The following is a 26,327-nucleotide window of genomic DNA, read 5'->3' on the forward strand; positions in this document are numbered from 1 at the left end:
TGGAATGTCCATGGTGGGAGAAAGAGCTCTTGTTCTTTCAGTAAAGTAAGTAAAGAACAACACTCAGAAAACAGGGGAATTCCACTCAGGAAACAGTCAGGGCCAGCTAACACCTCCCAAACAAAAGATTCCCCCAGGCAGGAAGCAGCCAGGCCTTGAACCTGCAAGGCCATTTAATGCTAATCATGATGATTAACATTCACGCTTGCTTCAGACAGACAAGAGATCTTTCTCCCACCCTGGACATCATTCCACAGATATATAAACCCTACCTGCCTAGTTTTCAACAGATCTCACAACCTTTGAGGATGCCTGCCATAGATATGGGCAAAACGTCAGGAAAGAATGCTTCTGGAACATGGCCATACATTCCGGAAAACTCATTCCGGCCATGAAAGCCTTCGACAATACATTAAACATAATATTTCTATAAAAGAGACAGATTAATACATTTCTATAAAATATGTATTAAAAATATACATCAAATCCTGGTAATTGTAGTTTAGTAAGAGAAGAGGCTGAGGGTCTTATGAAACAATTCCCAGGATTCCATAGCACTGAGCCATGACAGTTCAAGTGGCGTAAACTGCACTCATTTTGCAGTGTAGATGTGCCCCAAATGAACTTTATTTATTTATTTATTTATTTATTTATTTATTTATTATTCAAACTTATATGCCGCCACTCTCCTAGGGCTTGGGGCGGCTTATAAGAACAGGCTAAAATCTAAAACAATTTAAAAAACAGCAGTAACAGAAATCAAAAGCCTGCCGAAACAGGTGTGTCTTACATGCCCTGCGAAAGGCTGATAATAATAATAATAATAATAATAATAATAATAATAATAATAATAATACTTTATTTATATACCGCCCTATCTCCCGGATGGGACAGTCATAAAAGCAACATAAACATTACATAACAACGTAATAACACATTATTATACAAAGTAAAATAATACAATTATAACAATAAATAACACTTACATGACCAGATCAGGGGACAGAAACCATAAACCCAATATATTAAAATGTATCATTTTAGGCTAGGGAAATCTTGTGCAATAAGTCCCGTTCTTTCAGTAAGTAAGTAAAGAAAACTAAGTAAAGGACCTTTGACAAGGTTCGCCCCAACCCCCATTTAATTTTGTCCAATGCACCATTTCAAACAACGTAATTTGTCATTGTGTTAGTCTATTATTATTATTATTATTATTATTGACACAACGACATTGTATGACACAGCAAACAAGATAGACATGCTGGATTTCGTATCACAAAATCACAAGTGGAACACTTCCCAAGTGTCTAGGACTGTGTGATGTATTTTCGGATGATGCGTGCAGATCCCAGCAGGGTGGCCTTTTGCAGTTGGCAGATCGTAATTTTGTCAATGTCTATTGTTTCCAAATGCCGGCTGAGATCTTTTGGCACGGCACCCAGTGTGCCAATCACCACCGGGACCACCTGCACTGGTTTCTGCCAGAGTCTTTGAAGTTCAATCTTGAGGTCCTGAGAGCGGCTGAGTTTTTCCTGTTGTTTTTCGTCAATGCGACTGTCACCTGGGATGGCAACATCAATGATCCAAACCTCTTTCTTTTCCACAACTGTGATGTCTGGTGTGTTGTGTTCCAGAACTTTGTCAGTCTGGATTCGGAAGTATCTTTGTGTGCTCATTTTCCAATACTTTTGCAGGTTTGTGATCCCACCAGTTCTTTACTTGAGGCATAAGATCCAGTGGATCATTTGGGCCACATAGTTGTGCCTCTGTTTGTAGTCAGTCTGTGCGATTTTCTTACAGCAGCTGAGGATATGATCAATGGTTTCGTCGGTTTCCTTGCACAGTCTGCATTTTGGGTCATCAGCTGATTTTTCGATCTTGGCCTTAATTGCCTTTGTCCTGATGTCTTGCTCCTGGGCTGCAAGGATCAGGCCTTCTGTCTCCTTCTTCAGGGTCCCATTTGTGAGCCAGAGTCAGGTCTTCTCCTTATCAGCTTTTCCTTCAATTTTGTCAAGGAACTTTCCATGCAATGTTGTTTATTATCACCATCATCATCATCATCATCATCATTATCATTATTATTATTATCATTATTCATACCCTGCTTTATCTCCCCTGAAGGGGACTCAAAAGTGGCTTAGCATAAAAGCATCAGCACAATGGCTTTCCATTATGCAAAGGCGCTCGAAGAAAAAAATATACAGCAGGTACAGTATAAAGAGTACACTATTATTTTTAAAAATCAATAGGAACATAACAACATAATTATTTCCTGCCTATTCCGTAAACCATCTGGAGGCCAATACCAATGCAGGCAAAGCACCTTTTCTTGGAGCGCAGCATGTGTGCTTCCGGAAAAGCGCCTCCTCTCCACTCCCAGGTTGTCTGGAAACTGGAGGGAGGGACGATGTCCAACCAGCATCAGCCCTAGGAAGCTATAAAGGGCTGAAGGGGACAAAAGGTGCTGGTTCAGTTGTTGAGTTCCCTGGGAAAAGGCAGGAGAAGCCATTCAGAGCAACACCATCCTGGTTCTGCGGTTGCCCAACTAAGTCCTCCAAGCAAAGTGACCTACAATGGTTCTCTTGGTGACCACTTTTCAAAGAAAAAATTAAGAAACACCATGGGGAATACCATCTTTGGAATCATCCTGGCCGTCCTCTCATCGCTCATCATGGCCGTGAATGTTTTCATGGTGGTGGCCTTGGTCCAGCTGATCTGGAAAACCCGGAGCTTTGGGCTCTGTTTCATCCTCAACCTTGCCGTCGCCGACTCCTTGGTCGGCTTCACCATCACGGGCCTCGTCACCGAAGAGCTCTCCAACGCCCAACACAAGACCCCACAAAACTACTGTGTGCTGCGCATGGCCTGCGTCACCTGCCCCTCAGCTGCCTCCATCATCACTGTGATTTTGGTCACCTTTGACAGGTACCTGACCATCAAGCACCCCTTCCAGTACTTCAGAATCATGGGTGGCTACGTTGTGGGGGCCTGCCTTGCAGGGCTTTGGCTCCTGGCTTGCTTCATTGGCTTCCTCCCTCTGATTGCTCACAGCCTCCAGAAAAAGAACTACGAGGGACTGTGTACCTTCTTCAGAGTCTTCCAGCCCACATACATGCTCACCGTTTTTTGTGTGGTTTTCTTCCCAGCCTTCTTTATTTTCATCTACTTCCATTACGACCTGCTGAAGATCGCCTCTCTACACGCCCAGCAGATCCGAGAGCTGGAACCCACCGGCTTGACGGAAACGTGCCCAGCTCCTCCGCTCTCTAATATCACCAAAGGGTTGCGCACCGTGGCCATCCTAGTCGGGTGTTTTGGGGTGCTGTGGTCACCCTTCTTCATTGGGAGCATTGTGCAGATTGCGTGTGAGCGGTGCAACCTGGACGACCTCCTCGAACGGTACCTCTGGGTGATGGGCGTGTGCAACTCGCTGGTGAACCCACTGATCTACGCCTACAGGCAAAAGGAGGTGCGCCTGCAAATCTGCCAGATGTGTGTGTGCATGAAGATCAAGGTCTTCCCTCTGTTTCATGGCCACAGCCAAAGCCATGCTCCCAGCAGGGCCAGGCCTTCGGTGCACATCATCTCACTGGCCCACCTGGAAGGATGACACGGTAAGGAGAGGGCTGTGATGAACATGGCTTTGGGATGCAAGCGTTCCATTGATGTCTGTCAAATCCTCCACTTCCGTGGAATGCATTGATACACACCATATAGTCTGAACTTTATACAATACTTTTAATAATTTTGTGCATGGGGTAGAAGGTTAAAAGGTGGGTCTGGGAGAATGAATGAGAAATGGGGTCACAGGGTGCATCGACACCAGGCATGGGCAAACTTCAGCCTTTCCGATATTTTGGACTTCAACTTCCAGAAAGAACAGCCAGCTTACCGGCTGTTAGGAATTGTAAGAGCTGAAGTCCAAAATACCTGGAGAGCCTAGATTTGCCACTGCCTGATCTACACTGTAGAATTAATGCAGTTTGATACCACTTTTACTGCCATGGGTCATTAATGTGTGCCAAATCCCCCACTTACTTAGTGTCTGAAGAGCTTAATGTTCTCTTCTGTCAGAAGAGTTAGGGTTAACATTTATGGTAATAACAACTTTAGACCCACTCGCTAATATTTGATTTTTAGATTTTGTATTGTTTTGTTTTAAACTGTTTTTTGATTGTGGTGTTGTTGGCTGTCTTGGGGCCCCTGGTGGCACAGTGTGTTAAAGCGCTGAGCTGCTGAACTTGCGGACCAAAAGGTCCCAGGTTCAAATCCCGGGAGCGGAATGAGCGCCCGCTGTTAGCCCCAGCTCCTGCCAACCTAGCAGTTCGAAAACATGCAAATGTGAGTAGATCAATAGGTACTGCTCCGGCGGGAAGGTAACGGCGCTCCATGCAGTCATGCCAATGGCCACATGATCTTGGAGGTGTCTACGGACAACGTTGGCTCTTCGGCTTAGGAATGGAGATGAGCACCAACCCACAGAGTCGGTCACGACTGGACTTAACGTCAGGGGAAACCTTTACCTTTACCTAGCTGTCTTGAGTCCCTACGGGGAGAAAGGCAGCATAGAAATAAAATTACGGTAATAATCAAGAACAATAACAATTTTCAGAGACAAGTACTTCAGAAATGTAGAGTGACTCCACAGAACTTTTTTATTCAATCTGGCCCCATTCCACATTTTGTTTTATAGCATCCATCTTCACAAGCCCACAGGCCCATTGCACAGACTGACCAATAATAATGGGACTATGACAACAACCAATATCTTTTTTTAAAGGAATTTTAAAGTAGAGGTTTCTACTATGGGTTTGTATCTCACAGAGTTGGCACCCTAAGAATGACAAGGGGGTGAAACCATGGAAGGCAATTTACCACCTGCAATGGGGAGCCCTAATAAAGATGCCAGCAGATTACTAACAGAAAGTCAAGAATGCTATGTGGCATTTCTTAAAGAGTGCAGATCACCATACCTTGAAGGAATAAAATGGGTGTGGATTTACAAGCTTATAATGCATATCAGGCCCATCTACACTGACCGTATAATCCAGTTTCTGAGTGCAGATTATCTGCCTTAAGCAGCCTAGTACAGAAACATAAAACAAGTTGCAGAGAACACATCTCCTTCCTCCCCTTTGTGCTGTTGGCTCCCAACACTTGACACCTGAAGCAATCGTCCCGACTTACAGTGAGGCCATCCCTATTATATGTCTACATTGGGGTGTGCACAACTGTTTGGATTGTCTTCCAAGAGTCTGCATATCATCATTTACACATGAATGTTAGCAGTGGAAAAAATGAGCCATGCAAATAAACAGAACCCTGATCTCTGATCTAGCCCAAAGGTTGACAGACAAAAGATGGGAAGCAGCCTAGCTTGTGAGCAGCGATGTGTGAGGTTTTCCTTTTCAGGCCCTGCCTGTTCATAAAAGAGGGAGGAAGCCAAACAAATCAATCCTTTAACTTTGACGCAAGTGCCAACTCTATGAGATAAGAGGCCATAGGAAAAGCCTCTACTCGCTTCCCAACAACCCCTCATTTCCTGTCTGCCCTGTAACAAATGTACCAAGCACAAAATAGCTGGGAAAGGCGATATGCGACTACAGCTTCACTCTAATCAGTACCAATAATGCCACATATAAATCTTCCAAATATATAAGCTATCTGTAAATCAACCGGTAATTGTGTTATTACCAAAAGAGCAATCCAACCTCTAGGAGCAACTATAGTTTGCTTCCTTTCTCTTCTGCAGCAAGAATCGCATCACAGATGTTTTAGGTGCTGACAGAATAAACTTGCTACTTTTGGAAAGTTTTAAACCTCTTCTTGGTTGAAAACCTGCTTTTGTGCCTTTCTGGGTCCCTTTTAAACCTGTCACTTGCTTTTGTTTTGTTTAACAATCTCAAAAAGCACAAGCTTTAAACAAAACTATGAATGAAAGTGATGTTTTCAAGTTATTTAAAACACCTTACTGATATACTTTCTGTCTCCCTTGCAATACCTATTAGCATCTTCTGCTAAGAACAGATGTAATTGCAGCTGCTTGTACACTGAAATCTGACCGCTTCTTCTGTTTCAGCTCATCGGATTGGATGCCTCACAACAGATGACAGGTGAATTCCTGAAGATCTATGGCAGACTTTCAGTTTCATGTTGCTTCTATGGAGAAATAACATCATTTCTGGAAGTCAGATGAATGGCACAATGCCTTTTGAAGTTATTCGTAACCAGATGAGCCAGCAAAAAACAACAACAAAAAAACCCTAAATGATAAAATGTGCTCAAAATTTTAGGCACAATGTTCAAATGGCAGTAAGAGGGAAATGTGGATCAGAGAGAAAGTCCTTGTGGTAAATTAAAAGAGAATATGTCTATGTGTCATTTAACTCCAGTCACTCATCAGAAATCTTGGACTTACAAATGAATGTTGGGGTTGCCAAGATTATAAAGTTCTTCCAAAGAGGACATCTATATAGTTGGATCTGGAATGGTATTTCCCCCCCCCCCCCCTTCTGTTCTTGTCTTTATTACAGTTTGGAATGGGGGATCAAAGACCTTTTGTGTTTTGGTACAATTTAGTTTTACTCTGTTTTTATTGTTTTAGTGTTTAGTATGGAGCTTTAACTTGATACATGTGTATATTTGTATGCTTGATCTTTCTTTTATTTCTTTCTTTTGATCTGAACATTTTCTATGCTGTTGTAAAGGTAGATTGTGTGTGTAGTTAGCAGAGGCATTAATTTTGTTGAGGCTCACAAGATTTGCAAACCTCTGGCCAATGACTAGAAACATGAAGATCAAACATAACCCACCAACCACTGCCAGAAAAGACATCAGTCCCGTTTGGTGAGAACACAAAGTCCTTCACTTCGACCAGATGGTACAGGGTGACAAAGACAAGGACCTCCCTCCCCTCATCAGAGTTAGAATTATTTCCTTTTGTAAGTAAATACAATGTTGTTCCAACAGGCTTTTATGAAACTGCCTGCAAGGGCTTTTAATCCTTTTACTTCATTTTCAATTATTTAACTATACTTACCAATAATTTTGTATGTTTTCATATCTGTTTGGATGTGTTATAACTGCATTTGTTTTAATACTTGAAAGCTGTCTGGAGTCCCATTATTTGGAAAAGATGGGATTATACATGTGTGAATAAATTATATATAGACACACACATTTATAGGCGTAGTAAAATTATATATACACACACATATTTATAGGTGTAGTAAAGTATTAGTGTCACTTGCAGAAGCTGCCAATCCCTGCTAGCAGCCATTCTGAAAGCTGACTCCCACCAAGAACTCATGTCACTTTGTCCTAGTCAGAGGCAATGGGCACAGAAGATGCCAACCCAATGGAACAGATGGAAAGGTTGCTTGGACTAGTTATCCCGTAGTGACAGCAGCACATATCTCCATATGAAAGGGAAAAAAGCAAGGTTGCATTCTGGTTTCATTCAGGGCTTTTGCTGGTATGTTGCCACATCACTGTAGTACACTTTATGTAAGGTTAATGCATCACTGGTTTCTATCCACTTTTCCTGAAGCAAACCAAGCATACAAATTACTGGACACCTGATGTGTAGCTATTTTTATGACATCTCTCCCCTGCCCTACCAGTTTCCCAAGTTGTAATTGAGTGTCTTCTGTCAATGGGCAAGCACATCTCCTGTATCTGATGTCCATACACTTTAAAAGCAGCTCATTCAGGACATGTTATCATTTGGGCTTTTTTAACTTGCAAGAAACAGACCCTTTATTCCCACTCTCTCAATTTCAGTGGCATTACACAGAACTCTTTTTGACTATCATTACTCACCTCCAAAAAGAAGTAGGCGGTGAGTGGAAGAACATTCACATTCATCTTGTTCAATGCATTCACAATAAAAGGTCATCACTTTTTGGTGATGTTCTGACTAAAGTCTTTAACACACTCACGTTTATTCGTCTAATAAAAGACCAGCTCTTTTAGCATACAGTCTGCCTGTTCTAGCATCTGTACAATAGTAATGAAGACACAGTTCTCCAATAAATAGTTTAATAAGGTCACGTGACAATGGAGGGAATGTAGCAGCCTCCTTGAATCCCCCTTTGCCTGAGGCACAGAACAGGGGAAAAGCACAGCCTGCTGCAAAATCCACACTGCAAGCAGCTGCACCCAGAAGGACTGCTTGAACACAGATCTTCATAGAAGATACAGACTTGGACCCATATGCTCTCCCCTTCTTGGCCTTGTGGGAAAGCACATGCAAAAGACCCTCGTGCGGTTTTCTCCCTGGTATCCAGGCCACATGCCCAGACTGAGCATCCAGAGTGGGGGTGATAGCCACAGTCCGAACAGCCAAGGAGCATGAAGATGCAAAAAAGGAGGAGGTGAGCAGGAAGGGCACATCGGTCACCAGTCCGAACTGGTCCCTAGAAAGGGAGTCTCTTCAGCTGCTCATAGGTGATAAAAAACTGTCATCGAGTTAAGGAAAAACGTGTGGGCAGCATTTACCGTTCCATCTCTCCCTACTCATCTCTTTCTCTCCCACCTCGAAGCACACAGCAGAATGGAAAACCAGTCATGCTCCCTAGTGAGCTGACATTACAAAGACAAGGAGAAATTTAGAAATCAGCTGGTTTTACAAAAGAGCTGTGTATTCATTCCTAAAGTAATTCCCCACTCAAAGTACTAAGACATATTCATCATCAGAGCTGTGGGAGTTGAAGGAATGGTGCTTGTTTTTTTTTAAAAAGGAATATGATAAGGTGATGGATTTTTCTTAATTTAAAGTTTCTGAAAAGGTAAGAAGGTCATCTGCCAGGGATGCTTCAGCTGTGAATTTGGTTCACTAGGAGATGGTTGGATTAGATAGCCTTAGCTTTAATTCTATGACATCTGTATCACTAGACTGTATCACTGATTACTTACACAACTTATGACTAGGGAGACTACAAAGGCTGTTTTACTAAGCAAAAGTGTATATATTCAGAGCTTCAATAAGCAACTTAAAAATATATAATTCATAGAATCCCAATTTTTGAAGCTGCGCTCATGCTGGAGAATGACATTTCCAACCTATGGCTTTGGGCCTTTTAGGAAAGCAACCAATGTTATATCATTAACACTGGGGTGGGCAACTGCCAGGGATTGGAGGCTGCATTGACTCCCCAGCATACCCTGGTTGTCAACCTCAATTGCTCATCCCAAAATCTGTTTTATTTTGCCTTTTGCTCCCAACATCCCAATACCCGCCTTGCACTATGTTATCTCTACACCATTTTAAATCAAAGAGGGGCCTTTGTCCAGCAGGAAATGATATGCTGGACAAAGTGTGGCAAAATCAGTCATTTGGGGGCAAAAGAAGGTAAGGAGGCTGGAAGAACTAAAAAGAAAAGCCCCAAGAGCCACATGGAGCACAAGGGCAAGCTTTATTCATTCCTGTTTAACTGATGTAAAACATTTGTTCTTTTTATGCCAGACAGTTCAACTACCTCTCTGAAATGTTTGATTTCAAAAACAGACTGGTTGGAAATGCTAGAAGAAAATACACAGTGAATCCTAAATAAGTGGTGAACAAACAAAGCTGCTTCAAGAAATTCTACGGACATTTCAGTAGAGATATTTCACAAACTATCCATGCCTGTAGCTGCCAAGCCTCCCTTTGCCCAACATGACCTTTCACACACAGAAGGATACAATGATGTTCCAGGGCCCAAGCCTCAACCAATTTGGCAAGAATCCTTTGTACAATGCGAAGAAACCCTCACTTTTCCATGTCTGGGAAGGAGAGAATTAATTCTGGTCTACAGTCACACAAGGCCAAATAGCAGAATAGGAGGCAATCATATTTCTCATGGATCAAGTTTGTTCTTTTGAAGTCCATGCCAGTTTTTCAATGTCATACAAATCCCCAAAAGGGAGACTTGGGACAGGAAACTACAAAAGACACAGGCTTTGGTGCAAATACAATTAATACAAATGGAATTTGTAAGCATAACAACCTGCTACTAGATTGTTCTTTTGCATTTTGCAGTCTGGAAAAATCTACTTTACTTCATCTTGTTTCCAGAAAAACTGAAATATTAATGTACAAAAGGAGATCCACTGAATTATTCAAAGCATGGGGAGTTGGAATAGAAAAATTCTACTGATTCAATGGGTACACTAGAAGATGAACAACAGAGTTTAGGCCATTATGGGTTTATTTAGGTATAAGAAAGGGACTGAAAAAGCATTTCATACTCACTGCTGGAATATGCTAGAGTTTTAACAGTTTCTTTTAGTGAAGTTAAAAATACTCCTTACACCCACATTTACCAACATAGGTTAATTCTTCTACAGTTATACAAATTCAGAAGCATTTTGGGATTTTCCCCACCTCCCACTTTGCCACTTAAAAGGACTGCTTTCTAAACCTTACCTTTACCAGACCGTCCAATGTGCCCCTATAGAGGTCCACACTCCCCACTATGGCCCGCTGATTCATCATACGGGTCCGCACCACATCCACTGGGTTTGAAGCAACAGCACCAGCTAAGCCACATGTAAAACTGGATCTATACAGACAAGCACATAAGAACCCATGCTAAATGCTATACTCCAGACAAAGCCATTCAGGATTGTGATTTCCTCATATTCTTAAAACAGTGCTTCTGGCAACTGACCCAGGATAATTTCCACACGGGGAGAAGCATGTGCAAGAAACGAAAAACTTCTGCTGAACTCAGCCATTACCCACAGTCACCACCAAACACTTCTGAGTCTTTAGGGCATGCAGACCAAACCCAAAAGGAGAAGCATACAGTCTTGGTAGATACTTACATAAAATGAGTGAGAATTGTGTCCCCCACGAGTCCTGAAAGAATTAAGTGCTTTTTGGTGATGTCGTAGACCGGAAGTTCGACACCCACCACAATGGCAGCTCGCTGGGCCGTGGGAACTACACCCTATCAAATGAAAAGAAAAACCTGGAAGTTAGTGGCCTTGGCCACAGTTTCACTGTCTTTATCTAGAATACCCCAATATGCTTTTTCACAGCTGCCTAATGTCTGCAGTCCTTTGGAAGAGATGAGTCGAATGGCTGTTAGATTTACTTCCAGGATTCTGAGGAAAAGAACATCTTAAAAAATAACTTTCTGTCCCTGTTCTTGAGAACAGGAAGCTAAGAAGCAAATGTTACTACTACTACTACTACTACTACTACTACTATTTCCTTTATACCCCGCCTTTCTCTCTGTGGGGACTCAAAGCAGATATGTCTGAGGTGTATTTTCTAGGGCAAAGAGGTACAAAGAAGGAATGGGGCGAGAAGAAGAGGAATGACTGCTACTTCCTGCAGGCTTTTCAGTCAAGCTCATCTTCCTCCCACTCCAACACTTTGCTAGGCATGCAACCAAGCTGACAGGGTGGTTAAGCCTCTAACGGGGCAACAGAAATGAGGCTGATTCGATCTGCACAGCCGAAGCAGAGACATCCCACCCCACAAGCAAGTTGATTTACGAGTCACAGGAAATGAGCCAAAAGCCGTCCCCTTTAAGTGCATGGAGATACCGTTAAGATTAGCAAGGTCTGGTAACGCTGACTTAGTTCTGGGCAACAGAGTGTGGCTTGGGACATAGAGGAGTGGCAGCCACAGGTGCAGGAGTTGACACAGGCTGGAATGTCTAGAATTTCATCCCAGTTTCAAATGTTGTAACAAAGAAATTCTTGAAATGAGTTGGTTCAACAAAAATGATAAGGAACGATGAGGATTTGCAGGCAAAGAAAAGAAAGAGGTCTGCACCTACTGCCCAGTTTTACTATTACCTTGGATTCTATTGCTTTCTATCTTGTGAAAAACATTTTAAAATCAGAACTACAGTAGAACCTCAACTTGAAAGCATCCCAACTTTAGAGCATTTTGAGTTAAGAACTGTCATTAGGCTCGGGTTTTACGTTGACATACAAGGACCGTTTTGCGTTAAGAGTTAGTGCCGCAGGAAGCACTATTGTGAGAGTATAGGGCTCTGAGGCTTCAAGGGAGCAGCCTCCGTGCCTCGTGCTCTTTGTCAAGCTTTGGCGGATTGCCGTCTACTTTGCTCTTGTCCACTTTGAGGAACTTTGGGTTAGTTGATTTTGTGTGGGGTTTTTTTTATTCCTGGTATGTTTCATGAAGATAGAGAGAGAGCAAAAAAAGTATCTATAGAAGTTTTTTCACTGAAAAACAAAACTGTGAAGCATGGGACACAGGTGCTACAAAATGTTCCTGGGGGAAAGGACTGGGGGCCCCTCAAGCACCACTTACCCGCCAGAGCCCTCGCGTGCCTTCTTGCTGATAGATGTCTATGAAGCTTCCAATCATTCCACCCTGGAACAGGCTGCCCTGAGCTTGCATTCGGATCTAAAAAGGAGATGGAAGATCAGCAAGTGACTTCTGTGTCAAGGAAGCAAATCAGTAACGTTTCTGAAAATATGAAGGAGTCAACTGTAACCCAAAATACATGCTTGGAAAACTGAGATGCTAAGGATGAATACTCCAAGCCCTTTATGGGACGGAGGACAAGCTTCTCAAATTCTCTTGCCTGATTTAATTGGTCCTCAAGCCATAGCCCATAAGTGGGTCATGTTCTACCAATAGTGGGGTTTATTTCCTTGCAGGCAATCTCCTGAGAGTGGCATTCTGGAGCCAGTAGGAGGCAAGATCTCTCTGTCCTCTCCCCATCTTAAGAACTGAAAGGGGAGGGATAGAATACTCTTGCTAGAGTTCTGAATAGATTATGTACTTTAAAAGTAGGTTGAAAGTGCAGGATGTCCTTACTGTAATCTAAAATAATATCTTAACCAGTTTCTTTTGTTCTTTCTAAGGGTGGAATTTTTCTAGGAGACGGGGAACAAACCCAAACCAGACAAATTGTGATCACATTCAGGGGAAAGCAGGTCTTCTGTCATCTTAAACAGTGGTGAAAAAGATGGGATTTTGTCTGATATTGCTCTTATTTCTGAATTATAAGATACATTTGCCCAAATTTTATCCAACAGACAGAAACATGTACATAGCTATGGTGGATTATGGATGTGAAAAAAATGGAGGCTATTGCTCTACATCCTCCCAGTTACCAAAACAATTTAAATTGCACCAATGTGAACAATTTAGCAATGTTGTTAAAGATTGTTCATTTATTGTTGGTCTTGTCCTCAGAATGAATGATACTTGAAATAGTAGCTGTGGAAATGTGTCATGTTGTGGAAGCAAAACAAAACAATTCATTGACAACGGTTGTAGTAAGACAGCTCACATAAGAAAGAAGACTTTAAAGAAAGCCCCTCTTACCTTCAAAACATCTGTTGGGTTTGCCAGTGCAGAAGATATTACTCCTGATACTACCCCACAGATAACATTGATCAGTAATGTTTCATCTGCAATTGGGAAAAAGGATTATCTCATATTGTAAATATTGTATCACAAGATGAAATATCAATGGCACAAATTTCAAGAAGGAAAAGTGAAAGTGATGAAAGATCAAATCCTACTTGAAGACAAAAGACTCCAGCTTCCCAGTCTCTTCTACTGGACACATGGCATTAAGGACAGCAATATATCTCTGCTGAATTCTAATCAAAGCAACTGTCATGGTTGATAACACAAAGGAAGGAGTAGGCTCCCCATTATATTGCTCTTCACAGGAGTTGTCAGCTTACCCAGCAAGGTGGGGAAAGTGAACCCAGAGGGTGGCAGATAGCATTCCAAGGCTATTTGTAGACACCTACAGCCCCACAAAAACTTTTGGATCACTATTACAAAAAGTAGGCCCAAAGAGGACCAAAATTCTCTCCTGTGCCCAATGAGTATTTTGAGGGAAATTAATTTAAAAAAATTTAAGCAGGTGGAAGTGGCACACTAAAGTCCCCTATCAGGTCAATGGGACTCTCTTACACCTGCCAGTTGCTCAACCTATGTCAAGAAGTGCCACCCAATCTAATGGTCCCCTGGAAGAACTTTAATTGGGACTAGAATGGGAACAAACCCAGCAAAGTTGATAAGGCAGTTAGTTCAGAAAAGAAAAGCTAAGAGTTAGAGTGGAGTTATGCTGGGAAGGGCAGAAGTACTGACCGCAGCACTCTCCAAAGGAGACCGGGTCACTGGCTGCCCTCGGCCTGCGGGAAAACAAACATTTAGGACATAGTACCCATAAGCAGAAAGACCACAAAACAGCATATCTGCAGAGGCAACCTCATGGGACAGTGAAAAGACAAGCAAGGAGGCATGACTGTTAGATATCAATCACGACATAATGTTCCATTGTTGTAAACTCTACAGGTAGTCATAATCTACACCATAGTTTAAACATCTGAAGCCTGGAGGTGATTAGAGTACCAATATAATAATGTTTTGGTCAAGCAAGAGATCCAAGTTTCCTCTAAAAGGTAAGAAAAATTACTGCACTGTAGAGAAACTGAATTGTGGTTCAAAAGAAGTGATAGAAAGAATGGCAGGAAACAGGCCAATCAGACACTAATAGTCTCCCCATCGTGAATTATGGCTAGAATCTTTCCGAATTCAATAGGTTTCATGAAACACAATTATTGTTCCTACTCCCAATGTCTGGAGTAACATGCATAGTGTCCATCACAGAAGTTTCCTACATGCAGTACCCAAAACCATAGAAATCAGTTTCAAGCAACAACTACTGAGTCAAGTAGAAATTTATTTTTGGCCCATGTCCTGACAATATGTAACCCACTTGGGTGGATAGCAAGGTTGTTCTCTTTCCCTTGAAAACTTTAAAGGAAGAAAAAAATATCTTTTTCACCCTGACACACAGTCTTTCAAAATAAAAGTCAATTTCTGTAACACTTTTGAATATAATTTTGTATTTTGGAAACAAAATGGTAGTTTTTTTGTGCACTTTGGAGATCTAAAACCTTAAGTTAGACACAGGAGACAGAAAGAGGTACATAACAAATTTATCATAATTACTAATAATAGCACCATTAATGCATTGCCATCACTACTGAGAATAAGAATAATAATAACATTAATAGTACATTTATTATATGCCTCTCCCTATGGCTGAAAAGCCCACAATATCTTCCTGACACACTCACCTTCTAAACGATCCACAAAAAGCCGCTTTAAACTTTGATATATACCAATTTTTATGGTGCCATAGGATGCTTGTCTTAACAAGGCTGGAGCAATCCTGTGGAAAGAAAATAAGCTCAGATCCACAGCACGATTCTACCTCATGTCCCAGCACCCACCTCTAGTTCATAATATCTAAAGTTATATGAAGTAATGAGGAATGGCTAGAAAGAATGAGAGGGACATAACTTTACCCAGAATATAACGCTAGAATGCCTTCCTCCCTAGAGATGCGGAACAAGGCATGAAACATGCCCCGGTACTTGATCTCTCGGAAACGGGCATCAATGCTTTGTCCTTGGACTTGAAGTCGCGTTTTGGTCAGATCTACAGGGAAGGTCCCTGAAAGAGAAAACAAAACAAAACAGGCCACAGTTCAGACAATGCAGTGACTGGGTCACTTTGCCCTCAACACAATAGTGATGCACAGATTTGATTAGGATGCAGAGAAGCTTGTGGATTTATTTTCCATTCTACACAGTCCAACCATAGCCTGAACTAATCTAATTCATCCAAGTTATATTTGTTCCAGTTGTATTTCACACTCATTTAAGCAGCACAAGGGGATTCTCAGGCAGTCTTTCATCCAAGTGCTGACCAATGATTTCTCTTGAAAAGAAGAATTACGCAATGACTACAGCATCTTATTTATAGATTCTTACATTACAGAACTGAACCAACACTACTTCAAGGTGAAATACTCAACACAGTGAGGTTGTATCCTATTATTGCAAAATATCACAATGATATCAGCAGAAGAACTTCAATATCACCATTCTTTCCATTAAGCAATTCTGCAAAAACATTAGATGCAAACTCTTAGTGCTACTACCACTGTCAATTTGAAATTACTGGACTGTAGCAATCAATAAATCAAGCTCCTTCACTGTCACCACAAATGAGATAGAAAGTCAATTGCCATTCTACAATAATTCTGACCTACCTTACTTTAGTTGTTGTAAGGATTACTGGAAATATATGAAAATCAATTTGAGCACTTTAAACACCTACATGTTTGGCTGGCTTCCTTCTACCAACATGGTAAAATCACACATACACCCAAATGGGCAAAGGAACAGAAAATTAGAAATAACAAAATTCTTATAAGAAAATGATAATACAATTAGGTAGAACATCATTTTAGGCTATGAAGAGAAGCACCTATATAAATAAATGCTAGCTATTACTTGGAAGGAAAAAAATCCAAGGTAAACTTGCTCTATGTGAGGAGTTACCTATCCCGTATATTCACATGTAGTCTAGAAATTTCTGTCCAAAACTTTGTCTAGAAAAACTGGGTGACTCATCCACGGATCGATGTGAATACTGACCTTATTGTGAAAGGAACCATTCCCTTTTTAAAATAGACTGGGGGGGGGGGGGGCGTTGGCCTCCTGAGGTTGCATAAGTGGAAAGGCCTGGAATCATGGATTTTGGTGCCCAAATCATAATTTTGGCTCTAAAAACTGCCTTTGATTTAAACATGAAGTATACACAGTAGTATTGCTCTAACTATTATTTAGGGAAAGAAAAACCTAGATAATGTATACAATCAGGAGTCACTGTCGAAAGTCAGATTTGATGCAGTAGAAAAAAAGAAACAACAACAAAAAGGAGTCTTGTGACATCTTGTGGACAGAATGTGGTACAAGCTTTGCAGACTACAGTCCACTCAATCACACATATAGAGTTGTCGAAGGCTTTCTCCAGGCTGTGTGGCTCTGTTCTAGAACTGCCATATATTCCAGTTCAAAGCAGATAATGTGAGATTGTTACTTAGGCGATCCCTCGTAGTTCGAGGAGGATTGTCTTCTATCTTTGGTGTCTTGGGTGTGTGTCCGTAGATGGCTGAAGAGACCTATTCCTGATCTGCATGTTCTCCCGCAGTGAGGACATCAGTTTCCAGGTGGAAGGCGGTCAGTCAGGGTTGGCTTGATGGGCCACACTGACCATCTGAGGCCACACTGCCATATATCTCAGTTCAAAGCAGATATTGAGGGACTTCCTGCCTTGATATTCTGGGCTGTCTGGCTGTGTGGAAGGGCCCTCGGTTATCTGAGTCCACACTGCCAAATAATCCAGTTCAAAGCAGATTTTATACAGCTGCGTGGAAGAGGCCTCAGGCCATTCTACACTGCCAAATAACCCAGATTATCAAAACAGATAATTCACATTATCTGCTTTAAACTGGATTATCTGAGTCTACACTGCCATATAATCAAAGCAAACAGTCTGGATTTTATATGACAGTGTAGAAGGGGGCCTCAGGCAGTTACTGGGCTTTACAATTGCCTTCAGGACAAGAGCGGAAGGAACCAAGTTAGATCAATGTTAATTTTCAGTTATCACACTTCAGCTGAGCCTGCATTGTAGATTTAATGCAGTTTGACACCGCCATGAATTCGTGGGAGCTGTAGTTTGGTGAGGCAATTCAATGATAGCTGAGGAGTCAGTAGCCCGCACAAAGGGAAGGCCCGAAAGGCTTCCCTCTCCATCATCATCATCATCATCATCATCGTGCCCGAGTAGGATGGCAAAGCAAGCAAGCTCAGGCTACACAGGCCGCAGGGAAGCAGCTCGCCGTTACTAAGCAACAGGAAAGGTGTGGCCTACATCCCGCGGTCACTGAGAATGGAGAATGAGCCTAGCACGCATGCGCACATGCGACCCTCACGCCGCCCCTCCCTCCACTCACCAAACTCGGCCACGAGCGAGGCCAGCCCGCCGTACACGAACGGCTTCCAGCTCAAGGCCGACATGGCGGCCGAAGAAGCGAGCCGGCGGCGCCTTCCCGGGCGCGGCCTCGCTCCTCGCCTTCAGCAGAAGGAAGCAACGCGGTCCGGCAAGCCCCTCACTCGGGGGAAACACAGGCAGGATGGCGCTGCCGGTTTGGTCGGCAATGCGCAGGCTCGGCCTCAAGCTCGCGATTGGTGGAACGGCTGAAGACTCCACGACAGAGCCGCAAAGGGGCCGAGCCCCGCCCCCGCGTGATGTCAGTCAGTGTAGCCCCGCCCCCTTTGCCTTCAGTGTGTTCTGCGACCCTAGAGGTGCGCCTGCGCAGTCTGGCACCACTTTCACTTTTTCTCATTTTCATTGTTTAATGCAATGATGGGCAACCTTTTGCACTTGGTGTGTCAAAATTCACCAAAAAACATAGCATGACTTGGGTGGTGTATCACTTTGAGAAAAAACCCATACTTTTGCAATATGTATAGTTTAAATAACAAAAAATGTATAATTGCAATATATAACTGTATTTAATAAATCAAAAACTATTTACTACCATTATTTCCATGTACAACAATCTATGGTACCTCTTGCAGTTTCCACGCTGATTTCTCTCTATTGTAGTTTCAATGTAGTCATGAATAATGAATAATATAATAATAATATAATGGTAATAATATGATAATATACTACAATAATAATAATAGAATAATAATAGAATGATATAATATATATATATAAATGTAATGTGCATAATTCCCATGGAGTAAACAACAAAACCACTGGACCAAATCACACCAAATTTGGTCACAAAAGACATAGTCATCCAATCAATCTGATTCAGGTTCCAAGTTTTAGCCTGCCACTTTTGGACTCTCGCTTGCTGAGGTGTTTCTGCGAGTATCTCTGTAGATCTTAAGAAGCTATTTCTTGATTCAGGCTTGCTGGCTGATATCCGAACAGAGGATGCGCTGGAGATGTCAATGCCTTCGACCTTTCCAGTAAAGAAAAGTCCAATGCTGTGGTTTTAGCTATAGATAGGTTTCATCTGTTTATTTTGAATACCATTCTTACTGAATTCTACTTTAATGCTCGTCTATTTCTAGGTTTTCAATTGTATTGGAGTGGTTTTACTGTAAGCTTCTTTAACTCTCTTTTTTAAACAGAAAAAAGAAATGTGTAAATAATAATAATAATTTTAAACAGAAAAAAGCAATGTGTAAATAATATTAATAATGCAAGGAAATTGACGAAACCATTGATCATATCCTCAGCTGCTGTAAGAAAATTGCACAGACAGAATACAAACAGAGGGACAACTACGTGGCCCAAATGATTCATTGGAACTTATGCCTCAAGTACCACCTCCCAGCAGTAAAGAAACTGGTGGGATCACAAACCTGCAAAAGTATTGAAAAATGAGCACACAAAGATACTGTGGGACTTCCGAATCCAGACTGACAAAGACATCGCACTAGACATCACAGTTGTGGAAAAGAAAAAGGTTTGGATCATTGATGTCGCCATCCCAGGTGACAGTCGCATTGACGAAAAACAACAGGGAAAACTCAGCCGCTATCAGGACCTCAAGATTGAACTTCAAAGACTCTGGCAGAAACCAGTGCAGGTGGTCCCGGTGGTGATCGGCACATTGAGTGCCGTGCCAAAAGATCTCAGCCAGCATTTGGAAACAACAGACATTGACAAAATTACAATCTGCCAACTGCAAAAGGCCACCCTACTGGGATCTGCACGCATCGTCCGAAAATACATCACACAGTCCTATACACTTGTGAAGTGTTCGACTTGTGATTTTGTGATACGAAATCCAGCATATCTCTCGTTTGCTGTGTCATAAAATAATATCTTCTTGAAAGAGACATGTATGCCCACATCTCTCTAGGGCAGTGGTTTTCAGCCTGTAGGTCCCCAGGTGTTTTGGCGTACAACTCCCAGAAATCCCAGCCAGTTTACCAGCTGTTAGGATTTCTAGGAGTTGCAGGCCAAAACATCTGGGGACCCACAGATTGAGAACCACTGCGTTAGGATCTAAATTGACGGCTTCAAGGAATGTGAGACTTACATTCTGCAAAATGAGAAGACACTATACATTCACAATACAGGAAGTCCCCTTGGGGAAATAGGGTGGGTTATAAATAAAGTATTGTTATTATTATAGACAAGATCGATTCTGTAGGTTTCTTCTTAAACTGAATTTGTATGGAAATCAGAATATGTACAATTTTAAAGTGTAACTCCAGCCATATATATATACACACACACACACCATATGAGATAGGGGTGGGGAGCATCAACCCTCATCAGCATGACCAGTAATGTTGAATTGTGTGTGTATGTGTGTGTGAATATATATACACATAACACACACACACACACACACACGAGATAGGGATGGGGAGCATCAACCCTCAGGCTACATGACCAGTAATGTTGAACTGTAGGAACTGCAGTCCAAAACATCAAAATAACCAGAGATTCTCAACTCCTGGTTATAACAAAAATGCCTAGTACTAACCAGCTTTATATCTTTTGGAAAGCAAAAGGACATGTCAACCCCCCTGTGGTGTTTGTTTTGCTATCTTTGTCTCTGTATAGATTTCACCTTTTGAAAAGTTTGGCCTCTTGTGAAGATAAAAGTTCAGTGGAGACCCTTTCCCCCCATGATAATAACTATTTCAAGAGTGAATTTCCCTTTCGAGGAGAAGAATTCTCTCACTTCCTGTTGTCTCAGCCCTGTCCTTAACTAGGAGTCCTATGTACATCAGATGTCTGTGTGTCATGATCTCCAATCCTTGACATCTCTGGTCGGCTGACAAGGAACAGATGCCAGCCATAAAACAGGCCGGCCATAAAACCTCAATTACCCTCTGGTATGTGGGAGCCCCTATATATGTGGGCCAAAAGAAGGTTCTGGTATTCGGTACAAAATGTCGGGTTTTCTTCCCTCAGTTGTGCTGTGGGTCCGTCTTCCAAAAGAAAAAGCACCAAGACACGCTGGTAGATTCCAACAGATTTTTATTGTACCAAATGCCAGAACCTTCTTTTGGCCCACATATATAGGGGCTCCTGACACTGTGACCCAGGACTGCCTATAGTTCAAAACAAATGTATTCGTCCCAGATTTGGAAAAAAAATTATCTCAGACTACTGCTTTATATATAAAATGAAAGAGATGTTCAATCAGATGCTCACATTTTCTCCTTTCTGAGGAGGCAAAGTCCAGTCCAAGAGTCAACCCCACGCTTCCGCTAAAGTTTTAGTCCAATCTGCAGAGTGGCCTCCCTCCCGCTGAACTGCTAAGGCCACCATGACCTTTCTGCAAAGGCTTAATAGCCACCTGAGGTCTTTTTCTCCTTCGACGACTTCCCTTTGTCCTCCCCTTGGTCTCGAGACCTTCTGCTTCCAGCCCCTTGAAGCCTCTCTTTTGGGGCATCGAGTGTCTTGTGTTTCTCTTCCCTTTGAGAAGCTCCTGGTTCGTGTCTGCCCCGATCTGTGCCTCTTTCCCGGGACCTCTCTCTCTCCCGCTTGTATTTGTGCCCCGAGAGGCTGCTCCAGTTCGACTGACTCCCAGAAGCATATCGCTCGTAGCCTGGATCTTCCTTCTCCTCTTTGATCCTGGTTTTAAGAGGCAGCACGTCTGCAAGCGGTTCTTCTTTCACACGTTTCCGATGCTCCTTCTTCTCTTTCTTTTTTTTCTTTCTTTTCTCTTTGGAAAAAGTAAAAAACATTGCAATCAAAAAGGTTTTTCCACAAATACTTCACTGGAATTTCAATGGAATGCAAAGATACAGAATGGGGGACGCCTGGCTAGACAGCAGTACATATGAAAAAGATCTTGGAGTCCTTGTGGACAACAAGTTAAACATAAGCCAGCAATGTGATGCGGCTGCTAAGAAAGCCAATGGGATTCTGGCCTGCATCAATAGGGGTATAGCGTCTAGATCCAGAGAAGTCATGCTCCCCTCTATTCTGCCTTGGTCAGACCACACCTGGAATACTGTGTCCAATTCTGGGCACCGCAATTGAAGGGAGATGATGACAAGCTGGAATGTATCCAGAAGAGGGCAACTAAAATGATCAAAGGTCAAGAGAACAAGCCCTATGAGGAGCGGCTTAAAGAACTGGGCATGTTTAGCCTGCAGAAGAGAAGGCTAAGAGGAGACCTGATAGCCATGTACAAATATGTGAGGGGAAGTCATAGGGAGGAGGGAGCAAGCTTGTTTTCTGCTGCCCTGCAGACTAGGATGCGGAACAATGGCTTCAAACTACAGGAAAGGAGATTCCACCTGAACATTAGGAAGAACTTCCTCACTGTGAGAGCTGTTCGACAGTGGAACTCTCTGCCCTGGACTGTGGTGGAGGCTCCTTCTTTGGAGGCTTTTAAGCAGAGGCTGGATGGCCATCTGTCGGGGGTGCTTTGAATGCGATTTCCTGCTTCTTGGCAGGGGGTTGGACTGTATGGCCCATGAGGTCTCTTCCAACTCTACTATTCTATGATTCTATGAAATATCCTTGACTCAAACCCCTCTTTGCCTCCATTTCTAATGGAGCTTGGGACTTTCCATGAATCAGAAACAGGGAACTTTTATTGAGCTTAAAATTGCATAATGGAGAATGCAATCACCTTTTTTGTGTTTCTTCACTTCCACGTCATTCTCTTCAGACGATTCGGACGAACTTGGAGGAGGCGTTTTAATACCACATCCCTTCTCCCGGAGTGTTTTTGTAACTTCATCGATATCCTCGGAATCTTTTGGTGGACGATAATTAGCAACATGATCTACTCGAATAGTCCTTCCTTTTATCTGTGAATACAGAAAAATGGCAGTTATTTAACAGCCTTATAGATGTTGTGATATTTGTACTGCGCAATGCACTGCTGATGAAAGTGCACCAATCATGTACTTGGTTTGCCTGACAGATCAGGATCCTTTTAATTGACCTGATTTGATTTATTTCACCTGCTTTATTTCTTCCTGATAGTAAGAGTTGTCTGGCAGTGGAATATGCTACTTAGAAATCTGGTGGAGTCTCCTTCTCTGAACGTTTTTAAAACAGAGGCTGGGTGGCCATCTGTCGGGAGGGCTTTGATTGTGTGTTCTTGCAAGGCAGAATGGATTTGGATTGCACAGCTTTAAGACAACTGTTCCTTTTTCCTCCCCATTTCTAGGAACCTTGCCCAAATCCACCAGTCACATCTGCAAACCCACCCAAGGAACCATTTCTGCATCAAATACACTTTGTGGGTCCAACTCCAGCAAACATATACAGCAAAAAGGATTCCTGGGCTGTTGCATGATCACCAACCTTTATCCCATTGAAATTATCCACTGCAAGGATGGTGCTTCGCTGATCTTCATAGCAAATGAAGCAGAAACCTTTGGATTTCCCTGTCTTCTTGTCACGAACCAGGTTTATGTTCACAATCTCCCCATATCTGCAGGGAAAGATAGTAACTTCAACTTTTTTATTTAAAAAAAGATCAAGCAGAGTCACTTTAAAAAACACAAGTGCTAACATACAAAGCTTCACAACGATCTCTGTTAGCAGTGTGGTCAAAAGGAGCCAGCTGCAGATTCTGAAGCTTGTAGTTGCTGCAGATTCTACATTATTATACCTACAGCTAAAATAATTTTTCAAGGGCATTCATGGAAAACCTGTAAATTACTCACAGAGAATCTTGCTTGAGAAACCGTACAAAATGCATTTGCCTGAGAATCAGTCCTATTCAACTCAATGTGTCTCAGTTCAGAATAGATGCCTAAAGGATTGAACTAAAGTTTTTTTAAATAATCTCGCAAACTATATATTTGAATTGCTGTTATTATGAATCAATGGGAAACACTGTTCAAAATCTTAAATAAGTATGTTCTTGATGTATTAGACCTATTTTTACTTACTGTGAAAATACACAGATGATGTCGCCTTCTGTCAGCTCATATGGCAACCCCCCTAGAATAAAAGAGAAGTAGTTAATAAGATTCTTAATTTTAAAAACACACAAAGATAATTCAATGTAATTATCATATTCCAAGGACATGGCACGCACCCACAAATACCCAAGCGCTGTCATTGTATTCCGAGTGCCAGGATACCTTATCTTGCACTCCTAGCTGTGCTTCGCGTTCATTCAGTTCGTTGATCAGCTTTACCTTAGTAAGTGGGCTAGAAAAGGGTAAAAACAGGAAACATAAGCTAAGACCAAGAGGCACACTGCATTTCCCACACCCGACTTGGGATAATTGGGTCTTTCAATATTTATATGACTTCATTTTCATACCACCCTTCCTCCAAAACACAATTTGCTACATGGCTTTCTATTAACCATGACCCAAGGTGCATCTATGTTGTTGAATTAATGCAGTTTGACGACAACTGCCATTGCTTATATGCTGTGTAAACATAGGAGCTGTCGCTTATGAGACTATTTATTATTATTATTATTATTATTATTATTATTATTATTATTATTATTATTCAAACATATATGCTGCCACTCCCCTAGGGCTCGGGGCGGCTTACAAGATTACAATTATTATTTACCAATAATAATAATAATAATGCCACTTTGAATAAGTTTTAATGGATTTTAACTGTGAATTTTAATACCGTTATGTTTAATTCTGTTTTAATGTATGCAACTTTGTAAATTTGAATTGTGTTGTTATACTTTTAATGTAAGCCACTTCGGGAGAGATAAAGCGGGATATAAAGAAACATAATAATATTATTATTAGACACTTGGACTTAATGTCCATGTGTGCTGTGATGTTATGTAAATGTAAATAATAATAATATATTTGTCACCCACTTCTCCTTGAGATGAGGTACAACACGGTCAAAGCACAGCAACGTAAAATGCATACAAATAAAATACATATAAAGCCACTTTGAGTCTCCTTTGGGAGAGATAAAGCGGGGTATAAATAAATATATTAATAATAATATTATTAGACACTTGAACCTAATGTAAATGTGTGCTGTGATGTTATGTACACGTAAACAGTAATAATATATTTGTCACCCACTTCTCCTTGAGATGAGGTACAACACAGTCAAAGCACAGCAACATAAAATGCATACAAATAAAATACAGTAGAGTCTCACTTATCCAAGCCTCGCTTATCCAAGCCTCTGGATTATCCAAGCCATTTTTGTAGTCAATGTTTTCAATATATCGTGATATTTTGGTGTTAAATTCGTAAATACAGTAATTACAACATAACATTGCTGCGTATTGAACTACTTTTTCTGTCAAATTTGTTGTATAACATGATGTTTTGGTGCTTAATTTGTAAAATCATAAATTAATTTGATGTTTAATAGGCTTTTCCTTAATCCCTCCTCATTATCCAAGATATTCGCTTATCCAAGCTTCTGCCGGCCCGTTTATCTTGGATAAGTGAGACTCTACTGTACATATAAAGCCACTTTCAGTCTCCTTTGGGAGAGATAAAGCGGGGTATAAATAAATACATTAATAATAATATTATTAGACACTTGAACCTAATGTAAATGTGTGCTGTGATGTTATGTACATGTAAATAATAATAATATATTTGTCACCCACTTCTCCTTGAGATGAGGTACAACACAGTCAAAGCACAGCAACGTAAAATGCATACAAATAAAATACATATAAAGCCACTTTGAGTCTCCTTTGGGAGAGATAAAGCGGGGTATAAATAAATATAGTAATATTATTAGACACTTGAACCTAATGTAAATGTGTGCTGTGATGTTATGTACATGTAAATAATAATAATATATTTGTCACCCACTTCTCCTTGAGATGAGGTACAACACGGTCAAAGCACAGCAACGTAAAATGCATACAAATAAAATGCATATAAAGCCATTTTGAGTCTCCTTTGGGAGAGATAAAGCGGGGTATAAATAAATACATTAATAATAATATTATTAGACACTTGAACCTAATGTAAATGTGTGCTGTGATGTTATGTACATGTAAATAATAATAATATATTTGTCACCCACTTCTCCTTGAGGTACAACACAGTCAAAGCACAGCAACATAAAATGCATATAAATAAAATACATATATTAGAACACATTACTATCAAATGCATATATTAAAGGTAAGCTAAAGACCTTGTGAAACTTGTCCAACTACATAGCATTGGCAGTTAAAGTGGGCTCAAACTGCATTAATTCTACAGTGTAAATTAGGTCTGGGCCAACTTGGGCCCGTCAGGTGTTTTGGACTCCAACTCCCAGCATTCCTCACAGCCTCAGGCCCTTTCCTGAAGGGGCCTGAGGCTGTGAGGAATGCTGGGAGTTGGAGTCCAAAACACCTGGAGGGCCCAAGTTGGCCCAGGCCTGGTGTAGACGCACCCACAACTTACTTCATCTTGGCTTCTCTGCCTGTGTGAATCTGCGCATGCGCCTCACTTCCCGGCAGGCTGGGCAAGCGTCAGGCCGCGTCCTGTCTTCGGATAGGCCGAGCCTT

The 26,327-nt window shown here is 41.6% G+C and overlaps 3 protein-coding genes across 5 annotated transcripts; 1 reads left to right on the plus strand and 2 right to left on the minus strand.

Moving 5' to 3' along the window:
• Positions 1–563: 563 nt before the first annotated feature.
• On the plus strand, positions 564–3,862 carry gpr119 (G protein-coupled receptor 119). The gene has a single exon (XM_003227088.4). The coding sequence runs from the start codon at positions 2,621–2,623 to the stop codon at positions 3,608–3,610; it is 990 nt and encodes a 329-aa protein (XP_003227136.1). The 5' UTR covers positions 564–2,620; the 3' UTR covers positions 3,611–3,862.
• A 760-nt stretch (positions 3,863–4,622) lies between these two features.
• slc25a14 (solute carrier family 25 member 14) lies at positions 4,623–18,044 on the minus strand. 3 transcript variants are annotated; one of them, XM_003227089.4, is made up of 10 exons: positions 17,805–18,039; positions 15,304–15,451; positions 15,073–15,167; positions 13,298–13,383; positions 12,272–12,367; positions 10,810–10,934; positions 10,409–10,544; positions 9,685–9,765; positions 7,822–8,459; positions 4,623–6,159 (listed from the first exon to the last, which is right to left on the minus strand). In XM_003227089.4, exons 1-9 carry the CDS (start codon positions 17,866–17,868, stop codon positions 8,418–8,420), a joined length of 873 nt encoding a protein of 290 aa, XP_003227137.1. In that variant the 5' UTR covers positions 17,869–18,039; the 3' UTR covers positions 4,623–6,159; positions 7,822–8,417. The 3 variants fall into 3 exon arrangements, with proteins under 3 accessions (XP_003227137.1, XP_008118428.1, XP_062819822.1); XM_008120221.3 differs by lacking the exons at positions 7,822–8,459; positions 9,685–9,765 and having other exon boundaries at positions 17,805–18,043; XM_062963752.1 differs by lacking the exons at positions 4,623–6,159; positions 7,822–8,459; positions 9,685–9,765 and adding an exon at positions 9,772–9,924 and having other exon boundaries at positions 17,805–18,044.
• Positions 18,045–18,861: 817 nt separating this feature from the next.
• rbmx2 (RNA binding motif protein X-linked 2) lies at positions 18,862–26,327 on the minus strand. The gene is made up of 6 exons (XM_003227078.4): positions 26,224–26,327; positions 23,907–24,022; positions 23,758–23,809; positions 23,165–23,294; positions 22,482–22,662; positions 18,862–21,563 (listed from the first exon to the last, which is right to left on the minus strand). Exons 1-6 carry the CDS (start codon positions 26,226–26,228, stop codon positions 21,184–21,186), a joined length of 864 nt encoding a protein of 287 aa, XP_003227126.1. The 5' UTR covers positions 26,229–26,327; the 3' UTR covers positions 18,862–21,183.

Source organism: Anolis carolinensis, unplaced genomic scaffold (assembly GCF_035594765.1).
Source record: "Anolis carolinensis isolate JA03-04 unplaced genomic scaffold, rAnoCar3.1.pri scaffold_12, whole genome shotgun sequence".
Taxonomy (NCBI): Eukaryota; Metazoa; Chordata; class Lepidosauria; order Squamata; family Dactyloidae; genus Anolis; species Anolis carolinensis.

What these genes read in the sequence shown, in the direction of transcription:
- rbmx2 (XM_003227078.4), bottom strand. An exon ending in CAGCGCTTGGGTATTTGTGG is followed by an intron (nt 23,810 to 23,906) that starts GTGCGTGCCATG and finishes CTTTTATTCTAG; the next exon opens with GGGGGTTGCCATATGAGCTG. An exon ending in ATCATCTGTGTATTTTCACA is followed by an intron (nt 23,295 to 23,757) that starts GTAAGTAAAAAT and finishes CTTTCCCTGCAG; the next exon opens with ATATGGGGAGATTGTGAACA.
- slc25a14 (XM_003227089.4), bottom strand. Translation starts at nt 17,868, where the DNA reads ATGTCGGCCTTGAGCTGGAAGCCGTTCGTGTACGGCGGGCTGGCCTCG. An exon ending in ATTCTAGCGTTATATTCTGG is followed by an intron (nt 15,168 to 15,303) that starts GTAAAGTTATGT and finishes TTCTTTCCACAG; the next exon opens with GATTGCTCCAGCCTTGTTAA. An exon ending in CATTGGACGGTCTGGTAAAG is followed by an intron (nt 9,766 to 10,408) that starts GTAAGGTTTAGA and finishes TCTCCTTCCCAG; the next exon opens with ACATGGAAAAGTGAGGGTTT.
- gpr119 (XM_003227088.4), top strand. Translation starts at nt 2,621, where the DNA reads ATGGGGAATACCATCTTTGGAATCATCCTGGCCGTCCTCTCATCGCTC.